Source organism: Malurus melanocephalus, unplaced genomic scaffold (genome assembly GCF_030028575.1).
Source record: "Malurus melanocephalus ecotype Western Australia unplaced genomic scaffold, MMel_1.1 scaffold_276, whole genome shotgun sequence".
Taxonomy (NCBI): Eukaryota; Metazoa; Chordata; class Aves; order Passeriformes; family Maluridae; genus Malurus; species Malurus melanocephalus.
In genome coordinates, this window is record NW_026623508.1 from 60,749 (window position 1) to 87,128 (window position 26,380).

The 26,380-nt window shown below is 34.7% G+C and overlaps 1 protein-coding gene across 2 annotated transcripts in view; it reads left to right on the forward strand.

The window, feature by feature from the left end:
• The window catches only part of GLRA3 (glycine receptor alpha 3), a 77,557-nt gene extending 51,577 nt beyond the window's left edge, over positions 1 to 25,980 (forward strand). The window contains exons 6-11 of one of the 2 annotated variants that reach the window (XM_057376277.1): positions 6,640 to 6,777; positions 18,049 to 18,263; positions 19,825 to 19,971; positions 21,654 to 21,773; positions 25,357 to 25,359; positions 25,449 to 25,980. In XM_057376277.1, the coding sequence (XP_057232260.1) occupies positions 6,640 to 6,777; positions 18,049 to 18,263; positions 19,825 to 19,971; positions 21,654 to 21,773; positions 25,357 to 25,359; positions 25,449 to 25,718 (893 nt within the window). In that variant the 3' untranslated portion in view covers positions 25,719 to 25,980. The remainder of the gene's footprint in view (positions 1 to 6,639; positions 6,778 to 18,048; positions 18,264 to 19,824; positions 19,972 to 21,653; positions 21,774 to 25,356; positions 25,360 to 25,448) is intronic. The other variant, XM_057376278.1, reaches the window with a different exon arrangement.
• Positions 25,981 to 26,380: the final 400 nt, after the last annotated feature.

The window sequence follows — 26,380 nt, forward strand, 5'->3', positions numbered from 1 at the left end:
GGGGGGCAATTACCCAGGCTTCACATCAAATCTCCTGAGGTAAGAACTGACATAACCCTGAGAGCCTGAATTCATGCAAGCATCTCTAATTTCTAGGCCACAGTGTCATACTCTACTCTGGCTGTCTGCCTTGCATTTTTTGGTGCACAGTGAGACATTGTAAACAGAGGGATCAAAGCACTAACCCTAGTGGTTAATGCCTTGTCTGGGGAAGTGGAAGACATTTGGAGTCAAAACTGAGAACACAGTCCTTTCATGTCCTGAGTGAATGATCTGACCACTAGGCTATATTATAAAAACCAAAGTGTTTGCAGGAGCACAACAGCAGTAGCCATGCTTCCAGATGTTTCTTTTTGAAGTGGTAATCATTGCTGTTTTCCCCACTGAGTGCCAAGTTGTGTAGGACATTGTACATTATGAATTTACGTGGCACATTTATCTCGTGGTTTCTGTAAACTTTGTCCGATCTTGCAAGCCTTTGCTCCCGCATGGGTCACAAAGCAAATTAGGCTGAATCACTCATATTTTTTTCACTCATCACTTGGTTGCAAAGACTGGCACTTATAAAAGATAGATCATAGGCTTTGTCTCTGCTTTAAGTAATAATTTCTTTTAGTGCTAGATACTTTCCTTCAATATTGATACTGTTGCTCCATCATAGAAAAGTCTAAGAGAAAAATTCATATATAGCTTTTCTTCCCTAATGATGTCCTATTCTTAGCTGGCCCATGTCATGTTTTTTTCCAAGATCAGTCTGAGCAGCTGGATTTGCCTCTGGTAAAAGTAATTMACTTATATCATGAAGTGTCTGAAAAATATTAAGTGGAAATGCCTTCTATTTTTAAAGGATTTGTTTTACCAAATGATTTCTCTGCAACTAGAATGAGCTGCTTTTTTATCCTAGAAAGGGAGAAAATGAAAATGCACATACAAAATAATCCCTTCTACATTTCTATGCCTTATACTGGGGCAGCTTATAGGCATGTGGGTTAATTTTAGTTTTATTCTGTTTAATAAGATAGAAAGAAATGTTGGCTAGATACATATTTATTTCTGTGGCCTGTCTCCCAGGAAAGAAATACTTTTCTTTCATGTGCTACAGCTTGTTGTCTTCTTTGATTTTCACTTTTATTTCACAGCATTCCTTTATTCATAAATTACAATTATAACTTTATGTGACATTTAATATTCCTGAATTTTCAATGAATACTGAAAAGACTGAGTTACAAAAGAAAAAATGTACTATGAAAAGCAATATAGGTACACTTTCTTACCTTATTATTTTAGTTTGATGCCTAATATTAAATTAAACAATGGTCCTTTTTTCCCCCCCTTTTGATTTATGGAGGCTTTTTGGTCTTTCTAAGCAATCATGGTGTTTTGTTCTGGATTGTTAAAGATAATTCACTCTGTACTACATGATGCTGAGTTGCACAATTTCTTTCCCCCTGTCCCTAATCTGGAGATTGTACAAGCGGAAGGATCTGAATGCAGGCTTCAGCAGTACAAGCTAATGCATTACAGAAAATTATGTGCACATTTTTCCTTTCCTAAACAGCACAAAGACACCATAAAAAAAAGATAAAATAACTAGAGTGTATTTTTTATCTGCCAGGAAACCTCAAGTCTCTACCTGAATGACAGAAATTATGGACACGCTAGGTCTGTGTGTCTGTGCCACAAGGTGTAGAAATCATACTGCTTCTTTCCATTTCAGTAGCACAAAAATTATCAGTGGCTCGTGCTGTGGTTTGTGTTCTGCAGATGTGTGACTGAACTTACTGTCTTTTTGAAATGAGACATGACACACAGCCACAAAGATCAAGGTACTGGCAGTCTTCAGCTCCTGACCAATGCAGGACGAAAGGGCAGCAGTAACTGTACAGCTGCTGCTCACATACAGAACCTGGTATAACAGTGAGAGCAGAAAATCTATAGGTTCAGTGAGGAATAGTAGGTTTGAGAGATGTGCTAGAGTGCTGAGCTGAAATATCATTATTTTCTGAAATTCTGGCTAAGAAAAATAAACCTTTAACTCCCCAGGGAGATTTCATCAGAATGACATAGAGGGCAGTGCAAGGGGGAGACACTGTCCAAAGCAGCACAGAAGTACATTCAATAAAATACTACCTTCTTGGAACTCCAGCATAAATATAGCCTTGAAATGAATCACAACTTATTTCTGAAGCTAATATTTTTAGTGAGTAATGTAGAATTTGTCCTAACCTCAAGCCAAAACCAGAATCATTAGCTTTGTCATATCTTYCCCCGGCTATGTTGCTGGGAATTCAGGGCACAATTGAAATGTCTGTCATGCTCTTAGGAGCAGCAAGGTGCAGGCAGCCTGTCCTGGAGGCAAACTGATGGGATGCCCAACAGAAGAGCAGTGGAATAACTCTATCAACATCACTGTAGTCCTGGCTTCAAATGGATACATAAAGAACTTTATGATGAGTTTGCTGACTAAATCCAGTGTTACATTGGGACCTGTTCCTTACTAAAAATTAAAGAAATGTGAATGGAATTTAGCTAAATCATGGGATTAAAAATAAAAAAAAAAAAAATCTGTAACTGTCATGGTTTTACTGGGTTAGATTTTAGGTGGTGGGGGGATGGGACCAAGAAACCACAAAGACGACTCCTGTGAGGAAGTTCTAGAAGCTTTCTCCTTCTTCTCAAGGAAAAGGAGCCCTACCCCCTGTGTTTTAGAGCCAATCCATTGTGGCTCTGAGGTTGATGGACAGGCTGCTCATCAGGCCTGGGCCAATTGCACAGGCTAGTTGCACCTCTGTGATGATGTATGGTCTTGTACTTAATGGTGGTCACTATTTAGTTTTTAGGTTYTTAGTATTTAGTTTCAGTATCATGCACTGGGGAAAATCGGAGCAGGAGGGTGAGGAGATGTAAGAAAAAAAATGGAGACCCAAGATCACAGTAAGAAGGAGACAGGTGCTATGCTGTTGCTGTGGTGTTCGGACATGGAGAAAACAAGCTGTTCTCGAAAGGACTATTTCTTCAATGAGAGACCTGTATAGAAAAAGAGAGCGACCTTGCTCTGAGAAAAAAACTGGCCTTTGAGGACGGGACTGAAGTGATCAGAAGCTTATTCTGCCAGGGGATTTGTGATAGTGGGCTTACACCAGTGAAATAACGCAGTTTGGCCTTGGAGAACATTCTTTGCTTTCTCCCACAAGGTAAAGAAAAGAATCCCTTGCCATCAGCAGTTATACATGGACTGTTTCTTGGGAAAAGACCTTCCACAGCTTGGAGCTGTAAGAACACTTCTCCTATGATGCTGGACAACAACCATAATGAGCAGTTTGATCTATGTTAAACTTTCATTCCTGCCCCCCCTTAGTGTGCGGGAAGACATGGGGGGGTTGAGAGGGGTAACTTGGAAGAGAGCCAGATTCCCAGAAAGAATAGCAGGTGTCTTACAATGTCCGWTTTTATTTTTCTTCTCCTTGTAAATTTTTCCCTATCTTTGTTCCCCACCCCGGTGCGGTAGTATTCTTAGTAGTTTTCAGTAATAAATCTATTTTGCAACTTTAGTTATTCAGCCTGTCTGACCATTTTCTGGAGCATATATGTATCTTTCTCTCAATTATGTTATCTAAAATCCATAAATTTTAGTTTTAATTGGGCTTTTGCTCTCCCTTCTGCCTCTCCGGTGGGGGGGGGGCAGGGGGGGTGGAATGTCGTTGGGTGCTTTTGGCTTTCAATCAAGTTCAAACCACGACAGTAACTGAACTAAACTCTCTTTTACAGAAAAGCCTGATACTGTGCTCAGTTGCTTCATGCTATACATGTGCCTGTTTATTGAACACAAGGAAAAGAGCTGGGTTTTAATATACCTGTAGGTATTTTTAAATAACACAAAGGAAGCACAATGTTTCTGTATTAAAACAGAATGAGTAGAAAAATTACAGGATATATTGATATTCAACTGGATCACAGCTTGGCTCATAGTTAGGAAAGGTGTGCTAAAGGTAGATACACTTAGAAAATAATTTTTTTTTCAGCACATGTGAAAAAGGAGTTATATTGGAATTGCCAAGACAATGTGGGTTCAAAGGTGTAGAGTTTCTAAAGGTACAGGGGAGCTGTTTGCCTTGAATAACAACCTGTTTTTCTGTAATGGTGTAGTCCTTGGAGAAGCAGGAGGAGGGATGTTAGACATTTCAATAATTCTTCATGACAAAATTGGTGGATGCTCACTCTTGTCTATAAGAGAATGGGCTTTTAATGCCTTCCATGTAATGGAAGTCAGCTGCCCAAATATTTTATCTCATAGACCATTTGGAAAATACACACAGTGTACTTCTATTCTTCAAAAGTATACCAATATCAGCAACAGGCATTCAGACTTTTAGTTAAATTTATGGTAGTGACTGACATTTTTAAAATTGCTTTAAAGATAAAGCACATTTGTTAATCAGGTAGCAAGCAGCCAAGAACCAAAAACTCAGGTGGACTTCAGGTTTAGTATTTCTAGAACAGGACACAGACAGGTATTACAATCAGCAGAGGTCCCAAAAAGAGGGTGCTGGAGGACTGTATTTTAGGCTCATTGCATATATAACACCACACATCTACATGATAAATACTGATTGCTTAAAAGAGTGATTTCTATAGAAATGCTTTTTTCCTCTTAAGCACAATGCACACGGTACCATAAGCATTCTGAGTGTCAAGCATTATGTTATTCAGCAGGTCCTCTTCATAAAATTAATTGAAATGTAAACATGAAAAAAATTAATTACTACAGCAGCATTTTGAATACACTGCTATTATTTTTACTATATTACATTATAGAAGAATTAATACGCAGGGTAGACAATCAAAATTAAAAGCTTGCATTAGAGATTAATAAGTCTGATTTAGTGAAATATAGTTTGGCACAGCAGTTGTTTCTTACCAGTTCAATGAGTTTTACTCAGGAGTATCACTTCTGGCCATAATCTACATGCTTCAAATGGTAATCTGCTTTACACACAACTGCTTTTTGTCCGAATTCATTAAAAGCTTGGTAAGATATACACTTCTGATTTTTTCCCAGTTTATGGCATTTAATAGTGAATTTTAAAATTGTGATTATGGAATATCATGCAATCAAGAAGTAAACACAAGTGTTTCTTTGCACACTTGATGTATGCTTGTAGTGACTTGATAATGTCTGATCTTAACTAAATACTTATTTAATTATATGTGGTCTCATTTTTACCATATTCATCCAGCCTCAAAAAAAATGCCAAGTAAGACAACAGTCAGCCTGAGTTCCTGTGAATACCTTGTATAAAAGTTCTCCCCAGAAGAAATATCAAGAATCTAAAAGGAAGAAGTGTTTAAAACATTTTTATGTTTATAAACACTAATTCTTAGTTCCTAGGTTCATTCAACATAGATCAGAAAAGATGAAGTGTATCTCAGTTTTCAGGTCAGCAGATCAGGTCACTGAACAGTATTTATAGCTGTATTAAAAAAATTAATGAATTCACTGAATATAACAGCAGTAAAATTTATGCCCACATGCCAAAAAGGTTACTTTTTTTGCTTGAACTCAAAATTGCAGTAATTTTGGTTAGACAGTTACTCTTAGAGTGCTTTGAAAAATACACTTTAAACAGTAATTTGTTACTGAAAGGTTAAAATAATTCCCAGTTCTTGGTAGATTATCTTCAACAACTCATTAGCATTGGACTAAAGCAGAAAGGAAATATTGCAAAGAATCTGAAAGCTGTATAAATTAGATGAAAAAGTTCTCCTTTTTCCTTCTGGTTCCTTCTGGTGTATGTAGCTCAAACTTGAATGAGAATATGAAGCTTTTTTTCCCAGTTATAATAACCAGATAAAATTTATTCAGAAAGAAAATTAGGATAATACGTCCAGGAAAGTTAATAGATCACATATTCAGAAGAAATAGGAATATTTTCTCCAATGATATCCCATGCAAATATTCATCTGAGAGGGTGAAATAGTCTGGCCCTTGATTAGTATGGATTTTGCTGTTCTATCAATCTTATACACACATGCATGAGGTATGGATAAGTTCAGGAGTCTGAATATTAAAGATGAATGCTTTTTAATGTCATCATATGTCAGTTAATATGAAAAGATCATAATCAATTGCTTTCCCACATATTGCTCCAGTTTTAGAGAAAAGTGGTTTTTCAATTCAACAATAATACTGCAGAACTTTTAATTCATTTTTATCTTTGAACAATTTGCACCTAACCATTTAAATTGACATAAACACAGCTTTGACAATCCACATTTCACCTCTAGTAAAAGGAGGAAAAGATCTTGGTGTGAAGGGCCTATTTTATCCTTCATGGTTTGGGGAGGGCAAGATGTTCCCAAACACCCAAGAAATTTGGATGTTTAGCTAATTTAGATGCTTTTGTTGGATCCAAAGCATTAATAGACTATATAATAATTAAAATGTTAAAAGAGTCTCATAAGACAACCTTCCTGTCTTTTCTAAATCTGTATGGTATGGAAGGACAGATAAAAATTTGTAATTAAACAGGTACAAGCAGAGCTTCTATATCACATTATTTTTATAACATTTACTTAAAATGTTATAATTTGATATGTTGCTGCTTTTCAAAGTTTTCAGCTGTGATTTTCTTTGTTTAGTTGGATACACCATGAATGATCTCATTTTTGAGTGGCAAGAAAAGGGAGCAGTTCAAGTAGCAGAAGGTCTCACTCTGCCACAGTTTCTGTTGAAAGAAGAAAAGGATTTATGCTACTGCACCAAGCACTACAATACAGGTAGGAAAGTGTTAGCAATTCAAAAGACATTGAACGTTTATTGTTATAATAAATGTCACAGTTATTATATTTTCATTTTTAATTGTGAAAAAACTATATCAATAACTGAACAATCACAAGCACAATCATCCTGAAAAGCAAAGCCAAATAATTCATAATTTATATATTCTCTTGAGAAAAAAAAAGCTTAAACTCTTTCATTCTAATCCATGTAGCTTTKAATTTTCGTTCTCCAATATGGTTAAACATACCTTAAAATTTAAGATTAGAATGAATCATTTGTATTCTGCTGAAATGTCAGGGAGAGAAAATTAAATAGGTGGTGTTCATAAGGAACGCCCTGTTACAATCAAAATTAAGTGGGTGTGCTTTTCAACACTGTGTTTTATCACAACTGCAGAGGTGCCCCAAGAGAAAGAAAGGTTCTCTAATAATTTCCATTTAGAGCAAAAAGATATTGATAGAGGTATTTTGAAGTGTTCTCTAAAATATATTGTAAATACTTAATATGCACTTTTATTGTACAAATACTAATCTCTGGATAATCCTTAAAAACCATTTAAAATTTGTGACACAAATTCTATAGCAGAGTCATTTTTCACTCAGACATTTCTTTGTTAATTACAATATAGAAATTCCTATAATTCCTTTTTTCTTTCTACCATAATCCTTATGACAAATAAGGAATTTTTATTTTCATATTTTCCAGTCTTCTTTGAGATATAGAAGCAACTTACCTTTCCTTTTTAGGATTCTCCTGCTTTTGTGCAATTTTAATGTATGTCTGTGATTATATTCTACACCCTGTATATGATATTAACTAATGAGAAATCATGGTATAGAGAATTCTTCTCATTTTGCTAAATTTCATTTGCATAACATGATGCATCAAAAATCTCTAACTGAGAAATTAGGACATTAATGTGATACTTAACCTGATACTGAATGGAAACTGATTTTCAGAATTTCCAGTGATTTCCAAACGCTTCATCCAAAGCTGGGTTGTACTCTTGCTCAGCTGTCTGAGAACTAATGTTATAATCCTCAGTTTAAACCTTGTGGTTTTTACTAAAACTTCATTTTCTCAGTATTTTGAAGGTGCTATATTTTTTCTTCACAACCTATGTTTCAAGCCTATTAACTTGGTATTAATTTTCATCCAAGGAAAAGTAGAAAAATATGCTACACCTAGGCATGCTACACTAGGTTACACAGGGTCAACATATATGTACTGTTTTTTCTACTGTGGCCCTAAGCTGAGTGGGGAAGAAGGACAACAGATGTTATTAATTGCATGTAAGTTCTCATGATTCTCAAGATGTGGCTACAAGTGTGCTTGACTCCGTGCAAACCCAGCACATTTAGGTGAGAGGAAAGGTTTACTGTAATAAGTCTAGAGGACAGCATGGCCAATCAGCAGCCTGTTGTGTTCTGTATTGCATTGGCCAAACTGCACTTCTGTGGCCAAACATGCTCTAAGATGTGAGTGCAGCCCACAGCCCTGCAAAGATGAAATTCATGCCTCTACTGAAAAAAATAATCAGATCATTTAATTTGTCCACAAAAMATCAATGCATTTGATAACACAGAAACCTTGGAAACCTGGATGCAGTCAGAGGATGGAGACTTTGAAAGATGTCAGTGAAAGATGACAATTGCACAACTCTGGCACCTACCTTTGATGGGAAGGGGGGAAAATGAGATGCTGATGCCAGGCAGCACTGTCTGCAGGTGGAAGGGTATGTCTTCACCAGAGGAAGCAGCAGAGTGGCCTGCTCTGAGGTTCGGCACAAAAATTGCAGGTAAAGATCTAGAATTTTGGCAGGGCAAATCAGAAAGAAAAGGAGGTCATACCCATAAGGACTGCATTCATTGTGATACTCTCATCTTCAAGATAACAATATTTTCTCCAAAGTTGTTTTTTTCAAGTCTTCATCATGAAATAAATATAATCAGATTAGAGGGCTTTGGTTTCTAGGAAGGTAAGAATTCCTTTTATTTCTTTGTTACAACCAGTATTATTAATAGTATTTATAGAATAAAACCCCATAAACATTATATTTAAAGATGACAGCAACTATTTTCACTATGTCACTTGGATATATGGTCATGATTTATGAGGTAATGTGCTTTCTTAGGGCCTCTGCAATGAGATACTGGAGGCAGGTATGCCTTTAGGATACTCCACAAGAACCAAAATTTTAAAAAGTCAGTTTTCAAAACTTGATGTGAAGTTTATTTCTCTGGGGTATGACAGATTAGATAAAATGAATTCTTAAAATAATGCTAAGCAATGGCAGCTGGTATGCAATAAGTGACCAAAGAAGAGTTTTCAAATTAAATTCAGTTACAACACAGGTTGAAAAGCTCTTCTGAGGCATCCTGTAAAACAGAAAAAATCCCAAAATTCTCCCTGTGAAGCAAATGAACATGAAGCTTCAGGACAGTATGTGAAAGCTCATCAGTGCATGTCTCATCATTGTTTCATGCCTAATTGAAAATGGTTCATTGTAACCAGAGCTCAAAAAATGAACTGTGTCTAAATATAGAGACATAACAGTTTCAGCAACAGTGCAACAAAATGGCTCATCAAATCTTGTGTTCTGAAGCAAGACAACATTTCTGATAATTTTATTGTTTTGCATCCACAGGCATACTCACAGTGACCAATTTGGGAAGTGAAGTAGAATCAGAGCAACCAGAAAAATCACATATGAACCATTTACATTGCAAGGATGGTCTTGCTTTGCCTTGTTCCTATGTGACATTAATTGCTTCCCTGGGCTGTTACACAACACCTAAATTTTATTTCAATCACAGATAATTTCAATCCCAGCTGCAAAAAGCTCAATATGCAGTAGCATGGATTTGTAGATAATAGCATTGGCTAACAGGCACAAATGARTCTTGGCTTTATTCCTGCCTCATGGATAATGCATTACACCTGCATTTTAGTGATACTTCTCAGAGCTGTCTTAGCTCTTTCAAAGAAGTATCTTTGGATCTAAGAATTGGATGTAGCGGTCCTGGAAACAGTGGAGCTATGATTGCTACACTCACCACCAGAACTGATAGATTCTGTATGTGAGAACTGATAGATTCTGTATGTGATCATTTCTGATAAGTGCAATCTTGATGAACAGCATGTTTCCTTAACTCCCCAATCCCCATTTGACCTCCTAACATACACATCCCAAGCACATTTTTTTTTCATGATCTCTTTTTTTCCCCCATAAAGTCAAAAAGTTGCTCAACAACCAGATTGTGGCCCCTCTAGGTCCCACCTTCAACTGACCTAGTGCCTTATATTCAGCCATTTTGCTGCCACTTGACAATGACAATGATTAAAGGAGACAGAACTGTGATCCTTACCCTGCCAACAGCTCAAACCACTACTTTTGTTGACAAACACCTAAACCACTCTTTTTGAGACTATAGGAGTGATTTTTAAGTTATGACTTTTAAGCTTCCTCAGGTGTTTTTCATAAACCATTTCTCCAAAAAGAAGTTTGATACTTTTTTTTCCAAGAGGTAGTCTATGGGTGGGAAATCCCTGAAGCTGCTCATTCCTTCATTAAAAAAGCAGAAATTATAAACATTTTGGAAAACAGAGTCTATGGCAGGCTGAGGATGTGACCATCCCTAGATGCAGAAAATGCCACTGTCTGACTCCAAAAAGGCATTTTTCTCAAGGGGAAAGAGGCCACAACTGTCATCCCTGCACAGATCAAAATTTGAGCATTCTACCTTAAAGATTAATTGAATAAATATTTATTAGGCAAAAAAAAAATAGTTTTTATTTTCCATATTTATTTTCAACTGTCTTTTACTACTTTTTATTAGCATTAAAATTAATGCTAATTTTACCACTTGCCTCAGAATTTTTTTTTAAATGCTATGTAAAGACACTTCCTTCCTGTCCAGAAACTTATGTAGTCAAAGACAGGTGACAGAATCAGCACTGATTTCCCTCAATATGCTGCTAATATCCACAAACTGTGATTTCAAAGTAGAACTGAATTGTAGTACATTCCTAGAGTTGTTTACTGAWTCTTGGCTTTAGATACATAGGCAAGTGCCATATACATGAGAACTTGTCTAGTTCTATATGCTAGATACATACTGGAAAATCATAATTTCTATTCAGACTGTATGAAGATAGATACAATGTTTTATCTATTTTATGATGAGGAAAAATGAGTACTTTCATAAGCAGCTTTTATCAGCAAAATGCACTCAAAYTGCGATTTATATTAAAGTGCAAATTGGGAAGTTTCTGGAGACTGCACGTACCAAGTGCTTTTTTATTAGCCTGACTCCTTAGAAAGGTATGAAAATAATTTCAACTAAGTTTACTTTTATATAATCAGTTTTATGGGTGCAATCTATTTAAATAACGTGATCTGCACACACACAATTTATGAATTTTATTTTTAGTTTAGGAAAATTTATCACTGGAAGGCAAAGGGACAGAAAGCATTTACCGGTATTTCAGTAATAAGTAAAGCAGAGTTCCTCTCAAAAGATAGTGTCACATTCTTGGAAGAAAAAAAATGAAATGTCTTTACTGAACAAGGTAAAATCAAGTAGGCTGCTTTTCTTTGATAGCATCTCAAACAGAGGACAAAGTAAAAGGGACAGCCTTGCTTCATGGCAAAGTCTGTTTATACATTTCATTTTCCTTCATGCTCTCTGTGAAAATCATCTGCTATTCTGATTGCAGTGTTACGTGTAACACAAACTTGCCAAGAGATGTTAATTGCAAGCTCATTTTAGCAGATGCAGAGAAAAAAGAAAGCACACAATAAAAGTCAGAAGAAAAGTGCTGGTACTCCTCAGACTGACTATTTTAGGCTAACCAGTTTTTTCCAGTTAAAAGATAAAATTGTCCTCAGAAAACTTCCTTTCAACATGAATAACTTCAAAAAATTGAAAGTATTTGATGTTTGGGGCCCTTTTTTTTCACCAATTCATTTTGTCTGAAGATACTTGGAGTCAAGAGCCACACTCTCACTAAAAGTTATAACTTTTGTCAGGATGATTCCATTGTATGTACTAGATAAAAAAAAAAAATTAGGGTTTATGTATGCAGAACATTTAATAAAATCCTTAATTAGTTACATGATGTATGCTTTTGCCTTAGGACAATACTGATCAAAACATATGTATTTATAGGAYGGTATTTAAAGGACTGCACATGTATTTAAAGGACTGGCTTTCTACTGCCTAGCATTCTGAAGTTTCCCAACTCAGGATGAGGCAACTGCCAGAACCAGCATTAGGGAAGGGCTGGAAAAACACAGCAAAGTGGAGGTCTAAGCAGTAGGTCTATGCAGGATGGCCTGCAGTACGATCATATTTACAATATATACTATGTGTTATGAACTATTCTCACTGTGGGTTGTCCTGCAACAGACATTTGAGCAAATATTAGACCTTGCACAGAGAGTAGACAGAAATACTCAAAACATTGCAAATGACAACCATTTAGTAAGAACCTGTGAATCCAAGGTATTAAGCATTAGAAAACAAAGGCATAAGATGCAATAGCCATGTTACATCAATCCATGCAAAGTATGTTTCTTGAGTCCACCTATTGTTCCATTTTGGAAGAAGAGTCTTTAACTTTTGTCTTTAGAAGAAAGAACTGCCATTACTTTTATCTCTATAGAGAAAAGCAAGTCAGCTGGCTTTTGCAATATGTTGTCTTTTCCACATAAAATGAGAAGCTGTGGTTTTTACCAATCTAAAAATGATAAACACAGCAGAGGTTTAGATTAACATCTGGAAGTAAATATTGTAAATACAAGCTCATTTTGAACTTAATATCTCAGTGGGAATATGGGCACTAGAGGTTAAAAAATGGATTTTCAGAAGACAGACAAATGGGAGGAGCTCTCTGTTGTATTGAAAGATCTAAATCTAAGTCAGTTAACCATTTAGGCTGGGCATATCCTAGCCACTGAAGTAGTCTTACTCTCCCTTTCTCCTTTCCCACTGTCTCTCAGTACCTAATTTTATGCTAAGCCTTTGTCTCTAGACATTTTTCAAGGGGAAAAAAGAAGTGTTGTAGCAGAGGAACATCATCACAGTGCAATTGCACCAGGATTCTGTTGGCAAATTTCCATAGCAAGCAATATTTTGGCTGTTAGACTGGTTGCTTGTTGGCTGTTAGCCACTGGTAAAAACAGAATTGTGTAGTCTACATCCACATTGACAGATGGGTTGAATCAGAATATGAAATATCTGCTTCCCAGATCCAAGACACATATTCTGCAGAGCTCTATAAAGATTTAGTCAGATTGGCTTAACTTTATTCAATTTTGATAACCTTTAAAACATCTCTATTCAGCAAGCATAAGATTCTYATTTTGAGTAAATAATGTAATAAGCATGTAGCAGTAATATATAATGTAATAAGCATAARATTCTTATTTTGAGTAAATAATGTAATTTCATTAAGCAGTATAGCCCTTAAGCCACTGTCCTCTCTATATCCATAAAATATTTCACAGTAAATCATTTATTAGAATTATCAACAACTCACAAGGTCAGACTACCATTTACTGCTATCTAAAGTAGCATCCAGAATCTCCAGCAGATAACTCTTCATTCTTCATGGATTAACAACTGAACTCTGCACGCTTAGTTCTTTCTTGTTTGTTTATACTTATTCATTTTATATTTTATTGTGCTATTAATTTTTAATTCCATAGTAATTTAATAATTATTACTCCTTTCTTAATTATTTCTCAGGTACATTATTTCCTTGACTCAGGATCCTAAAGTGATTGTCTCTTATTAAAACTTTCTGTATAGCTTCAGAAACAGCTTCTCAGCCTTCCTGGGAATCGTAAACATGTTTATGACATTGTAGGGGTACAGCAAGAAAAGCTTTCCCCAGAAGACCTCTTAAGGGCTGCTAAAAGGAGACAAATATTTTTAAGTCCTACCAACTCTTACCACTGGGACAGTTTGAGACAGATGAAACTATAAAAGAGGACTCTTTATGGCCTGAATTTAGTACTCATGCTTGATTTCCCTTGCCCATCCCACACTGCTGACATTTTACATTTTAATGACACAAAGCATGCTGCTGCCTGCAAAGCCCACTTTTCAAACAGCAAGTGCAACAGTCAGCAAAGGCTGTATAGTGTGAGTATGACCTGAAGTAGAAAACTGCTCTTCCTGGGTTATTCACACTTGGCCACAGAAGCAACAACAAAAAAGAATGTGATCTAGACATTGACTCCAAAGCTTTTTTTTTCTTTTCTGGGGAAAAGAAAAATTATATAGGCTGACTACAATGTATATTTTTTCACTACATTAATGTTTTCAGCATGGACATTGCATAGAAATCATGACAGACCAGCAGTTCTAATATTGTGGTTACCAAAGAGTGCGGGCAAGAGACAAAAATGCACCATCACATGCATATACAGCAGTAGATTCACTTCACATGCATAGGTACAATATTCATCAAGTCAGTACTTTTGGCTCTTTCAGCACATTTAAATCCCTAGTTAGTCTAGACTTACAAACACAGAAAATGTAACCTTGATTCAGGAAAAATGCTYACCTTTTAGAAAGCCCTTGTGTACACATCTATATTTAGCTTTATTCTGAAACTACCATCAGGTCTTAATTTGTTGCTCATCCTCAGCAAAACCACAATATCACAAGCGTTCCTATTCTCCCACTAGCCACTCTCTCTGACATTCACAGTGTGTATCAAAATGAACTAGAGCTTACGTTTCATGTATTTCGAATGAATTATTAGAGAAATGCTCTTATCTGCATGTCTATCTCATTCCCCAGCTGAGATGACTTCATGTGTACATCTCTTCTGATCCATTCAGACATCCAGTCAAATAGATTAAACCACAGCTAACCTGGCTTTGACTGTGAAATGGAATACAGAAAAAGGAAGGAGGAGCACATCTGGATGCTGCTTCAGGAGGGAAACAACAGCACAGCCTCTGCTGTCTGCCTCCTAGCTGAAGCTCACATCCGCTAGAGCAAGTGTTTTCTTTTTCCACTATGCTTCATTAGCCAAGTTTATGGAGGTAGTTCTGGTTTCAGTCAGGAAGGGCAAAAGCTCACATCAACTTTTTCACACTTAGACCAGCAACTGCTGCAACTGCAGTGCTGAGACTGACTTCCATCTGCTGCCTCTCTCCAATATACAGTAGTGGAACAACAGACAAGAGTGTCTAGCTGGGTAGCCACCAGTCTTCCTGGGGAGTTGCTATATATGTTAAATTTCCAGCACTAAACTGGAAGAGAGGAGCACAGTAGTCTTCACTAGGAAGCATGAGACATATGCATGGCAAACCCATAAATTTGCTAGGTCTAAGACAAAGGTAGAGCTCTAAGTCACACATGCTGTGGAGCTAACCAGAAGTATTCTTCTACTTTGAGGCACATTCTACTTTCTTTTTTTTTTTGTTTTAATTTTTGTTTGGTCTTCATGTTATAGGTTTGCACATTGTTTTCTCTTGGTCAATCATATTTATAAAGGCAAAAGACCACGAAAAAATTGTTCCATGTAATTTCTCTGACACATCCTTCAGTCCTAGTCCTGGTATCTTTATTATCCCCACTTTTTTCTCTCCTTCCTGTGATTGGAATATATTCCATTTGCACGTCTTTCGATTAGAATCTCTTTAATTTTGTTAGGATTCTGTTGCTCACAGCTATGCTTCTCTTTCTCCTTAGTTCAGTTAGATCTGTCAAATTTTCAACTATATAAAAGAATCCATATCACAGCTACTATATAGTTTACTGTTTGCAGATTTTTGTGCTGAATGGTCTGTAAATAGTTCTAGTTCACTGGAGTCCTCAGATCTCTTATCCCACATTTCTCTTAATGGAAAAAAAACAACATACAAGCAATAGACTATGTTTATTGACACTCCATATATGCATATGCATATATTATGCACTCTGATGCTTCTTAGTTTTCCTTCCCATTTTTTTTTGAAAGGAGAATATAGGACCTTATAAGAATAAAATGTTGCATGCTGAATAATTCTTACTGATATAATGCCAAATAAAATGGCTTTGCGTAACCTAAAGGGTTATGGATTTTTGTGACACTATACCACCACAATTTACTGTGATGCATGAAACAGAGACTGCTACTGTCCAAGACTGCTGAATTAACAGAATGAATGTCACAAAAAAAAAAAAAAAAAAAAAAAAAAAAAAAAAAAAAAAAAAAAAAAAAAAAAAAAAAAAAAAAAAAAAAAAAAAAAAAAAAAAAAAAAAANAAAAAAAAAAAAAAAAAAAAAAAAAAAAAAAAAAAAAAAAAAAAAAAAAAAAAAAAAAAAAAAAAAAAAAAAAAAAAAAAAAAAAAAAAAAAAAAAAAAAATCAGGGAAGAACCAACCAGTTTGAAATAAGAACAAGGTTCCAATAAAAGCGACTCAGTGCAGAACTTCTGGTTATGTGGGGTTTTCTGAAATACTAAGACTATATTGCATAGGTATCCTTTTGAAAGACCATGGAAGWGAAATGTAAGGGAATATCCTGACCTTTTCTGAAGTAAATGCCAAAATTCCCATTCACTTTTTTAAACCAGGAATTCATCCCTTGACTGAGGCAGAAATCAGTCTTCTAGCTGGGGCAGCAGATGGCTGAGCCAGGATCTGGGACACAGATTTCAGGACTAGGATTCATAAAACACTGGCTATTAGGAATGGAACYAATAATTGAGCTTGCACATATAAAACTCCTGAGATACAGAATGTAATTTTGAAATTGAATGTTAGAACAAATGTCTTTCTAAACTTTGTTAGTGCCTCAGCAGAATGAAAATGTCATGAAATTACATTCGTTATGCCATCACAGAACAAAACTAATCGCCTGTTAAAAGAACTGTTATGAAAATAATGAGGATCGGAGGGTTTTTTCAATCACTTAATATCCCTAGAATAAAAACATTTCAGTCTGACTTTATCTGAATTTCTTTTCTGCATGCCTAAGACTATTGTCACAGCATAAACCACAATCTATTATATTAGTATAGGGTAAGATCATAAGTCCATTACATAATTTTTTTAATCTGATAAATATCAAATCACTATTTATATAGAACAATTTTGGATAAAATGGCATTTTGGTAAATAAAAACTGGTTATGAAAATCTGTATTAAAAACTACTGGAAAACAAAGAGCTTTGTATCTTGTATCACTTAAGAAATATATAATTACATAGCCTTCCTTGTAAAATTTAGAATTGGGAAATGTTTTCACTCAAAATAAGGAAGAAGACTGAATTCGGTGAATTTGTTGCCATGAGAAACTGTTTTATGTATACACCACTTACAATAACAGGATTATCTTCAGCACCATTCTTATGTGACTAATATGAGCATTGAACAAAATTAGAAAATCTGATAAAACCAGGTCAAGATTTGTGAAATAATCTGTAGTTTACAGGGTGTAGAAAAAAAATACCAAACCAACCCCCCCCCAAAAAAAAAAAAAAAAAAAGGAAAAAGGAAAAAGAAAAAAAGACAAACCACAACAATCTGGATAATATTAAAACATGGATTTATGGAATTTTAATGAGGTAACAATAGATGTTTTCTTTTGGTTCTGCTTTGGTTAAGTCAATAGAAGTATTCAGTACCTGGATAAAACTAGGTCGTTTAATTACCTTTCTAAAGTTTCCTAATCTCAGGTCTTTCTAGTCTTCGAGCTGTGCTTGAAACTGGTCATTTCATTTATGAGCTGGAACAGTCTGAAGGAGGATTAAGGGAGAGATTTAGCAGATTCTCCTATTGATAACATAATGCCCCTATTGATTTCACTATATTTTTCCCAATTTTTGGTTTAACAAAAATGAAATTAAACTTAAAATTGAAACAAAACATAGAGGAGATGTTATACAATGGGGAAAGAAGCATTTTCTTTGTACCCAGAAGTATTTACAAACCGTAAGTGGTAAAAAGGAGTGATCTCACAGAAGAAATTTCCTATTGTCATAATGAAATGCATAATGGAATTTGTTTTTTATAAGAAAATAAGAATTTCAGAGCTTATAAAACTCAGTTTTTCAGGTTTTCTGCACTTTTTCATTCCAGTAGATACTCCTGTTATAAAAGGCACTGTTCTTATTAGATGTGACTATAGAGAATTCAAAACATTAGTCTTTTTATAGTGAACAAATATATTTGACAGAACATACATTTTCTAAGAGTGTGCACAAGATGCTGACAATAAAAATATTCTGTTTCCATTGAATATTTCTTCTTTGTTGTAAAAAGGCAAATTTACATGTATTGAAGTCCGATTTCACCTGGAGAGGCAGATGGGTTACTATCTCATCCAGATGTATATACCGAGCCTCTTGATTGTGATTCTCTCCTGGGTGTCATTTTGGATCAATATGGATGCAGCTCCCGCCAGAGTGGCTTTAGGCATAACCACTGTACTGACCATGACAACACAAAGCTCAGGTTCACGAGCATCTCTTCCAAAGGTAGGCAAAATTTCCTTTGCTTGCACTACATTAATCATTATGTTACGTGACAAAAACTTTCAGTCAACCTTATGGGTTTTAATTATTTGTGTCCAATCATTTTCTAAACCAGATAAATAATTTTGTAATATTAAAGGGTTTTTGTTGCTCCAACCAAATATATTACATTTCTTCCTGTCTCAACTATTTAGCCAACCACATACCTAGTTAATTCCATAAATCTTAACAAGCAGTTAAAACAATGTTATTCAATACTGCATAAATCAGTACTGCTCAACAAGTAACTGGCTCATCCTTTTTCACATCCCAGTATCTGATGACATGCTATCAGATATGATTGAAATTCTAAAGATCATAGATTCTAACCTGTTCTCAATTATTTTCCTTTCTCAAAAACTGTTTAAATTATGAATTAACTCACTAGTTACAATCACATTCACAATAAAATGTAGAAAAATGTGAACCTTAACAGCTCCAAGCAATTGCATAAAAATTGTTCTCAACATAATGTAAATCACTTAAAGTTTATTTCTATGATTAACTATTTCAGTTTTCTCAGTTGTAATTTCTTTAAATATTTTCTGTTTCATTTTAAGGCTTATTCCTTGACCATCTGCCTTTGCAGCTAACAGAAATAAAATGTATATGATAAAAATAAATGCAGTTCACTTCTGTATTAGTTTTAACACAATAATTTTAGGATGTCTAATTAACTTTTTTGTTAAATAAAATAGATAGGCCTTAGAGAGTTGAACATGCTTTGCATCTCAAATATCTGAATGCATCCAAAATTATCATCAAGGGATAAAATGGAATGCTCCAAAAACTCAGGAAAACAACTATGTAAGAGGTTAACACAGAGCTGCAGATTATTTTTGTCACATTTTGAGGCCTGAAGCTAGTTATGTTTGCTTATATAAAAAACTGTTGTAAATCTGCAACTTGAACTGGGCCCTACTTTCTAGGTTCAGATCATGTCCTGCATCTGATCTTTGAAATACAGGATTGCATGAGCTCTATTCTATATCTGATGTTTAGTCCTTTCTCAGTGCCAAAACTATGGCCTAATTTGAATTTATATATTTTATTTACTGTGCCTATATTAACAGAGAATGAGCGCATCAGACCTCTCTACCTATTTCATTTCTTCTACCTAATTTTTATACCAGGACCTTTCAGCCACATCTTTTTAACTCACTGATCTCACTACAAGCTATTTTTTGCTTCTTTAATGTCATTCACAGATCTCAGTGGGATAAATGCAGGAAGAGTATGTGTTTCTTGTGGATTATTTGATTTGTGGTACAATATACAATGCACTATAAGGAACTGTTAATAATTTAAATACATTTTGTGAAAGAGTAATTTTTTTAAAGAAAAGTTTGACTTTTACAGATTGAATTGTTGTTCTTATTATTTTCTAACTCTCATGATAAGTTTTATTAGGTAAAAGTATTGTTGGGATGTGGAGATGTTAACATGCTTCCTTGCTGCTATGAAATACTAAACTTGGCATCTGTGGTTTTAACACACTCAGGCTTATAATGTTTTCTGTCCATAGGTGTCATATGTCAAAGCCATTGACATTTGGATGGCAGTGTGTCTGCTCTTTGTATTTTCTGCACTTTTGGAGTATGCAGCTGTAAACTTTGTGTCAAGGCAGCATAAAGAACTTCTGCGATTCCGACGCAAGAGGAAGAAGAGCAAGGTAAAAGTAAGGGTGTTCACAGCTGGGAAAGGGTTTGACTGAACTATGCGAGGATACAGGGCCTTTAGGTCACCATTTGCACATTTCCATTCAGTGTTTTTTTAAAATATTTCCAGTGGATAAAGTTTTTACTTTTATTTTTGTGTTTTGTATTTTTTGTTTTGGTTCAGGTTTTTTTTTTTCTCATTCACCTTCCCTGGAAATTCTCCTAGTAAGTCCGTATAATTCCTCAAAACTGTGTTTGCAACATGAACAGYGTTAAACTTACACAGTAACAATTGAAAGCCAAAAGATCAAATTATGAAAACAGTACACTTGTTTATCCAAAGCAGTTTAGCATTTGCCTTTTAAACAACATCATGTTATTAATCCATACCAAAATTGTGATTTTCCACATCTTGCAGGTCTTTTTCCAAAACTATTGCAGAGCCATTGGCTTTCCATCTAATGCAAAGTTGATTATTTCTGGCTAAATGTTATACCTAATGGCTCTCCCATATTTTTCAGATGTTTTGTTCAAATCATTAAATTCAATTTCATTTCTAAATATACCCTCAAACAAAATTTCAGGTTTTCATAGGTTGGAATATTTTTTAACTAATTAAAACCATGGATTATTCCTTCTCAGTGTTGACTTAAAACTCAGAGGAGCTGGAATCTCCCTCATGCATATGTTTGAACTTGGATAAGACCCCTGCAGGGTTATACAAATGCAATTATGTACAGTGCCACAACAAGACATTTTGGCATCCAAAGCTCGTCTATCCTTGTCATTTTCCTTATTCTTTTTCTACCTATAGTCACTGCCTCTTTTTTACATAATCTCTTTTATTTGCTGCCTCCMTTCCCAGACAACAGGAACAGCACCATCAAAGGCAGTTCTTTMGGTATAACTGCACCCTGTAGCTATCATTTTTACAATTATAAGTATGTAAGTATAGACCTCACTCAGTAATTCCAAATTACTGAAAATAAAATTTCTTTTCTGAGGCCTATACAGTTTGCACACAAGTAGCAAAAACAATTTCAAGTGTCTGGGATTGTGTTATAAATTAATTTATGAATAAAAGCTGTTGTTGCAAAATAATGTTCAACCTACTCAATTCTGTTTTCCAATAAGCATCACAGTAGGTGTAGGTTTTATTAAAAGAGTTTAGTGTCTTTATGATTACACAAATGGCATAATGGATCCTGAGAAAAGGGGAATTTTGGTACTCAGTTTGAGACTTCATTTGATACTTAGTATATGAGCCACAGTTCTTTGTCTCTCACAAAAAAAGAAACTTGGCCAGTGATAAGAACTAATCAGAAATATTAGATTACCATTCCTTTAGAATGAATGAATATTAATTATTCATTTCCTTTTTAAAAGACAAAAGGAAAAAATGGCAGAATTAGAAGTTATACAGGGATACTGAAACATACCTATGATCAGTACTTGTTCTTAGTTGCATTTACATTCTATGGGAACAATATTAACTGTGTACATATACTGAATAATAAAACTTTTATTTTATATTTAGGTTTTGGGAATATCCAGTCTTTTAGTTCTATTTTCGAAAATCTAAAGATCACTGTATCTTTAGAGAAGAAAATAGATATTCAAACTAGATTGTCTTTAATGATAATCACACCTTTTTTCTTTTGTTTTCTTTTTGGTCAACCATCCGTTTTGATGAAAGTATTTTGAGGGAGTTCTTGATGGAAATGAAATCAGTGAATCATTACAGCATAGCAATGGCTTGAGATGTACAGGACGTATAGACGGGACTTTGCCTCAAATCTACAGTACAAATTTAAGGGTAAACTATGAAGAAGATGTCCCATTTGTCATAATGTGATATCCAGCCGTTAACAGAGGCCCTGTCCTTTTGTCTGAAATAACATCTTCCATGTGAATTTCATATGCCTTCATTGCTACCTGTATGTGATGACGTGAAATTTTAGTAAAGGTGCTGTCTTGTTGATTTCATAATCCATTTTGATCTGTTTAAATCTGAATTGAATCATGGTACTATAATTTTGCACTGTTTGTAGTGCAAAACAACTCAATGCCACTTTCCTTCTCATCACTGAACAGCTAAAAAGATAGCGTTCAAATTACCAAAGTCAAGGCTTCAATTAAGTTTTCAAGTTGCTACCAGAGCTTACAGTCAAAGGGCTATGGAGTTATTTTCAGCCCTTATACATGTTATTTCTCAAGATAAATGTATTACTAAGCACATGGACAGAAAACACCATAGTCACAAGACCACAAAATTCACGGTTTCCTAATAATTTATAGCTAAGTATTTTGTAGAACAATACTGATACAAAAGTAAGTGAATTGAAATTATTTCCTTCAGACCAGTAAAGAATTCTAACCTTCCAAAGAAAAATTTTTATCTTAATTTTCTTCCATTTCTTCATTACAGTAATTTTAATAGAAATGACAAAATATTTGTATGTAACTGCATGCAGAACCACTACAAAGTTGTTAATTCTAAAGCTGAATGTGTGAAAAGTGCATTCAAATTTCATAATAAGATTTTCAAAGTTTTATCAAAAATTAATAAGAAATCGTTTTCTTTAGTGATGATACACTAAAAATACACAAAGGAGACACAAGCTTCCTTATCACTTTTAAAAAATAATTCTATTAATTCCACTAATCTTCAGGAATTTTTTAGGAACATTCACTCTAAAGGCTATCAACTGGATCCTAGAGGGTATTGTCCTTTAGTTGATTTCTCCATCTGTAGAYTCAAACAAATGTATTCTGAGAAATATTTCTAGTCAAAAAGAGGGACTCTAGTCAATTCTATCAATTGAAAAGAAAATGGAGTGTCACTGACATAAATGCCTCCGAAAAAGCACTCAAAGTCATTATAGATAAGAACAGTAACTGCATCTGTCCTGCTGTGCACAAGCACCCTCAAATATGAATATGAGGCCAAGCTAGTGATTTTTCTGCATTATGAATCTGGTGGAAAACTTGCAGAACTACATTTTGAATATTCAAGCTGCTGCCATGAAAAGGATTATGGTGGCACTTCTTATTCTTGAGAAGGTGCCCTTTCCTGCATATCCACTGGCCCTAGCACTTTGGTGTGACTTGGCTGGCTCCAGCCATCCTGCTTGCCCTCATGGAAACACCATCTGACTGGCACTGGGCAGAAATGCTGTGCTCCTACAAGGAGCTTCACATCAATTCAAGAACAGAGAGCAAGCAGCCTGCTCGCAGATGAAATACAGGAGGTCTGCAAGAACAAAAATGAGAGACCTGGCCTTTAAAACATTCTAGGGAACATTCCATTCAGGGAAACCTAAAGCAGAGGTGGTAAAGTCTTGGTATATGGTACTTCATCCTGAAAACATGCATAGCTGAAAGCCGCTACTCAGAAGAATCATTTTATTATCTTTCTCAGCCTGTGCAATCATAAGCATTATTTTCTGGAGAAGCATGAAAACGCAAAACCCTGAAATATACATATGAAAGTGTTTAAATGGGAAGTTTATGGTAAATTCTCACAATCCATGTATCTATGACTTAAAACTTCTCTTAACTGCAACACAAGACTACAGGTATTCTAGAATACAGCTACATTAATGGTTTTATTTCCCATTCTTATCTGACAAGACAGGAACTCTGTTTCGGTAATTAAATCTGCTTTATCACGTCATCAAATAATGATCTTATCATTTTGTATTTCTGTTTTTCATTTCCATTGTAGTCAGTCAGTGATTCTTTCTCCTCCTTTTCTTTCATGGTAATTTTTCTTTATTTTTTAAAGGCAAATTCTAATACAATTTGAGATGCAGTAGTTTCAGTGAACTATATCAGTCTCTATTTTTATTCAATTTACATGTATAAAGAAGTATTGCAGTTGGGTGATAACTACAGCTCTGCTGGATGGTGATACTGATGGCCAAGTAGTTCACTTCAAACTTAGTAATTTGTCTGCATTATTTTGTAGTTAACATATTCAAGTAATCTTGATCATAAACCTAAATAGAATTTTTTATAAAAAAAGTAATTAAAAATTATTTGATGGAAGCTTTAAATATGTTTACAATTAATTCTTCATTGAAAAAATGCTTTCAGATTTTCTAAGTGTCACAGAGACATTTTCAAAACAAAAAACTTGGAACTTTGGATTTGAGTTGTGATCATTGAGAAATTGCATTTGTGTAAAGTAAGAGGATAAAGTCAAACAAAAGTGCTTCAAACTACTGAATTGAAACTGTAATTATTTGACTTGCTTTCAAAAATAAATAKTTTTTAGCGTATTCTAATTTAAGCTAGTAACAGCTTTAAAATATCAAAAAATTTCCTACAAAAGAAAAATTGACAGCTGTTCAACTCTTCTTATAATATGTATGGGAATTACTTTTCAAAATACTTCTTTAAGAACTAACATATACATAATCATTTTTATATTTCATAGAAGTGTAAAAATCCTAAAGCAGCTAGGCTAAACTAGTATTGAAAAAATGGTGAATGCCAGCTAAATCACATTATTACTCTTCAGGAGCCTACATAATGAAGGAGTACATTGGAGTGTATTTCAGAACTAAATTTGGCCCTGGCTTCACAGATTATATATCATTATTTGTCTCCATATGTGTCTTTTTTAGAACTTGATGATACCTATAACCAGGTAAAGTAAAAAATATGTCTTAACGTTTTTTTAAATAAAATATTAAAAAAAGCTACATTGTTTAATTGTATGCTATGAAAATATGGATATCTTCAGAACATCAGTTTCTGTGCCAKGTGATTGAGAACAACTTTATTTTATAGTTCCCTAATCCTGAATGACTTTGCCAGTTTTCCCCTGAATTGACAGAAGAATGAGCCAGAAGAAAAATCTGGCCTGTAGCTTCCATTTATTTTAAACTAAGACACTTTACAGACTATTCTCTTCATTTGATGCATTCACAGGGAACAGCAGAAGTAAGGCATACAGAGAAGATTAACTAAATATACAATGGCAAAACAGGCAGAATTCTCTCTAATATAATTAATGTGCACATCTTTAGGGATTATATGATGAGTCCCTAGAGGACAGGATCCTGGGTTGTAATGCAATGTACAGACTTAATAGCTGTTTTCTAGAAGACCAGTATGAAATTTGTCCTGTGGACAAATGACTACACTTATTTACTGTAAATGGGGAAACATAAACCAAATCATAAGTTGTGTACCCAGTTACCACTAGCATAATAAGCTTTCTCATTTCTCTAAATAGATTACAGAATCTATAATCAAATAGAAAAGTTCTGTGCTTATTAAAGATTCAGCAATATTTTTGACAGACTCTGATAGGGATGAAATTTAAACAAGTTTATATAAGCGATGGATTCAAAAGTCAATGAGGTAACGATGCAACTGCTATTTAGCAGCAGGTAAGATTTCTGTAAAAAATAATTTAGAAAAACCAAAAAACTTCTTGCTATTTTTCTATCTTTTCTTTTTTCTTGMTTTTCCCTAACAGGATGATGATACACGTGATAGTCAGTTTAGCATTGCAGCATATGGAGTGGGCCCATGTGTGCCAGCAAAAGATGGAATGGCACAAAAAGGGCCAAACAATCCTGTTCAAGCTGTACCAAAAAGCCCTGATGAGATGAGAAAAGTATTCATTGACCGGGCCAAGAAGATAGACACAATATCCAGAGCTTGTTTCCCATTAGCCTTTCTGATTTTCAACATTTTTTATTGGGTAATCTACAAAATCATCAGGCATGAGGACATTCACCAATAACAATATCAAGGCTTGCAGTTCATAAAGACCTGGCTGTCACGTTCAACAGGAGGCTTTTTGTTAGAAATGCACGTCAGAGGAGTGGTTGGAAGAGTCAAAAGCGATGAGGGGGAGAAAAAGAATCCTGCATGACCTGCAATGACCAGCTACAGTGGAATGGAATAATGACACCCAGAGAAGACACATTTCCCATTGTACACTTTCCTTGTCAAAATAAATATTAGCAACATTTTCATTGAAAATCACTCTCTACTGAAGCTTTACTGCCAAGTATTTATACATACTGGTATAATTGTACAGTACTCTTTGATTGTCCTTAATTTTTTTTTTTTTTAAATTTTGGTGTATTTTTAATTTTAAAAATGTTTCCAGGATACCCTATGTAAATCCCACAGTATTACAGAATAGATTAGTGTTTGTAAGCTTTATTTTAGTATTACAATATAATGAGAAATTACTGATTGGATGGAGGCAGCAGTTTAAAACACTTGATCTAGTCTTAAGGACAGTACTGGTGGTTTTGCAATGAACATATTCAACACATTTAAGTGATGTAATTTATTTAATACACTTCATATTACCATTCTCCTGGAAGGTGTGTGTTAAAATAATCTCAGACAGCATAAGGTATACAGCCTAACAGTCTAAATATCATGTAAGAA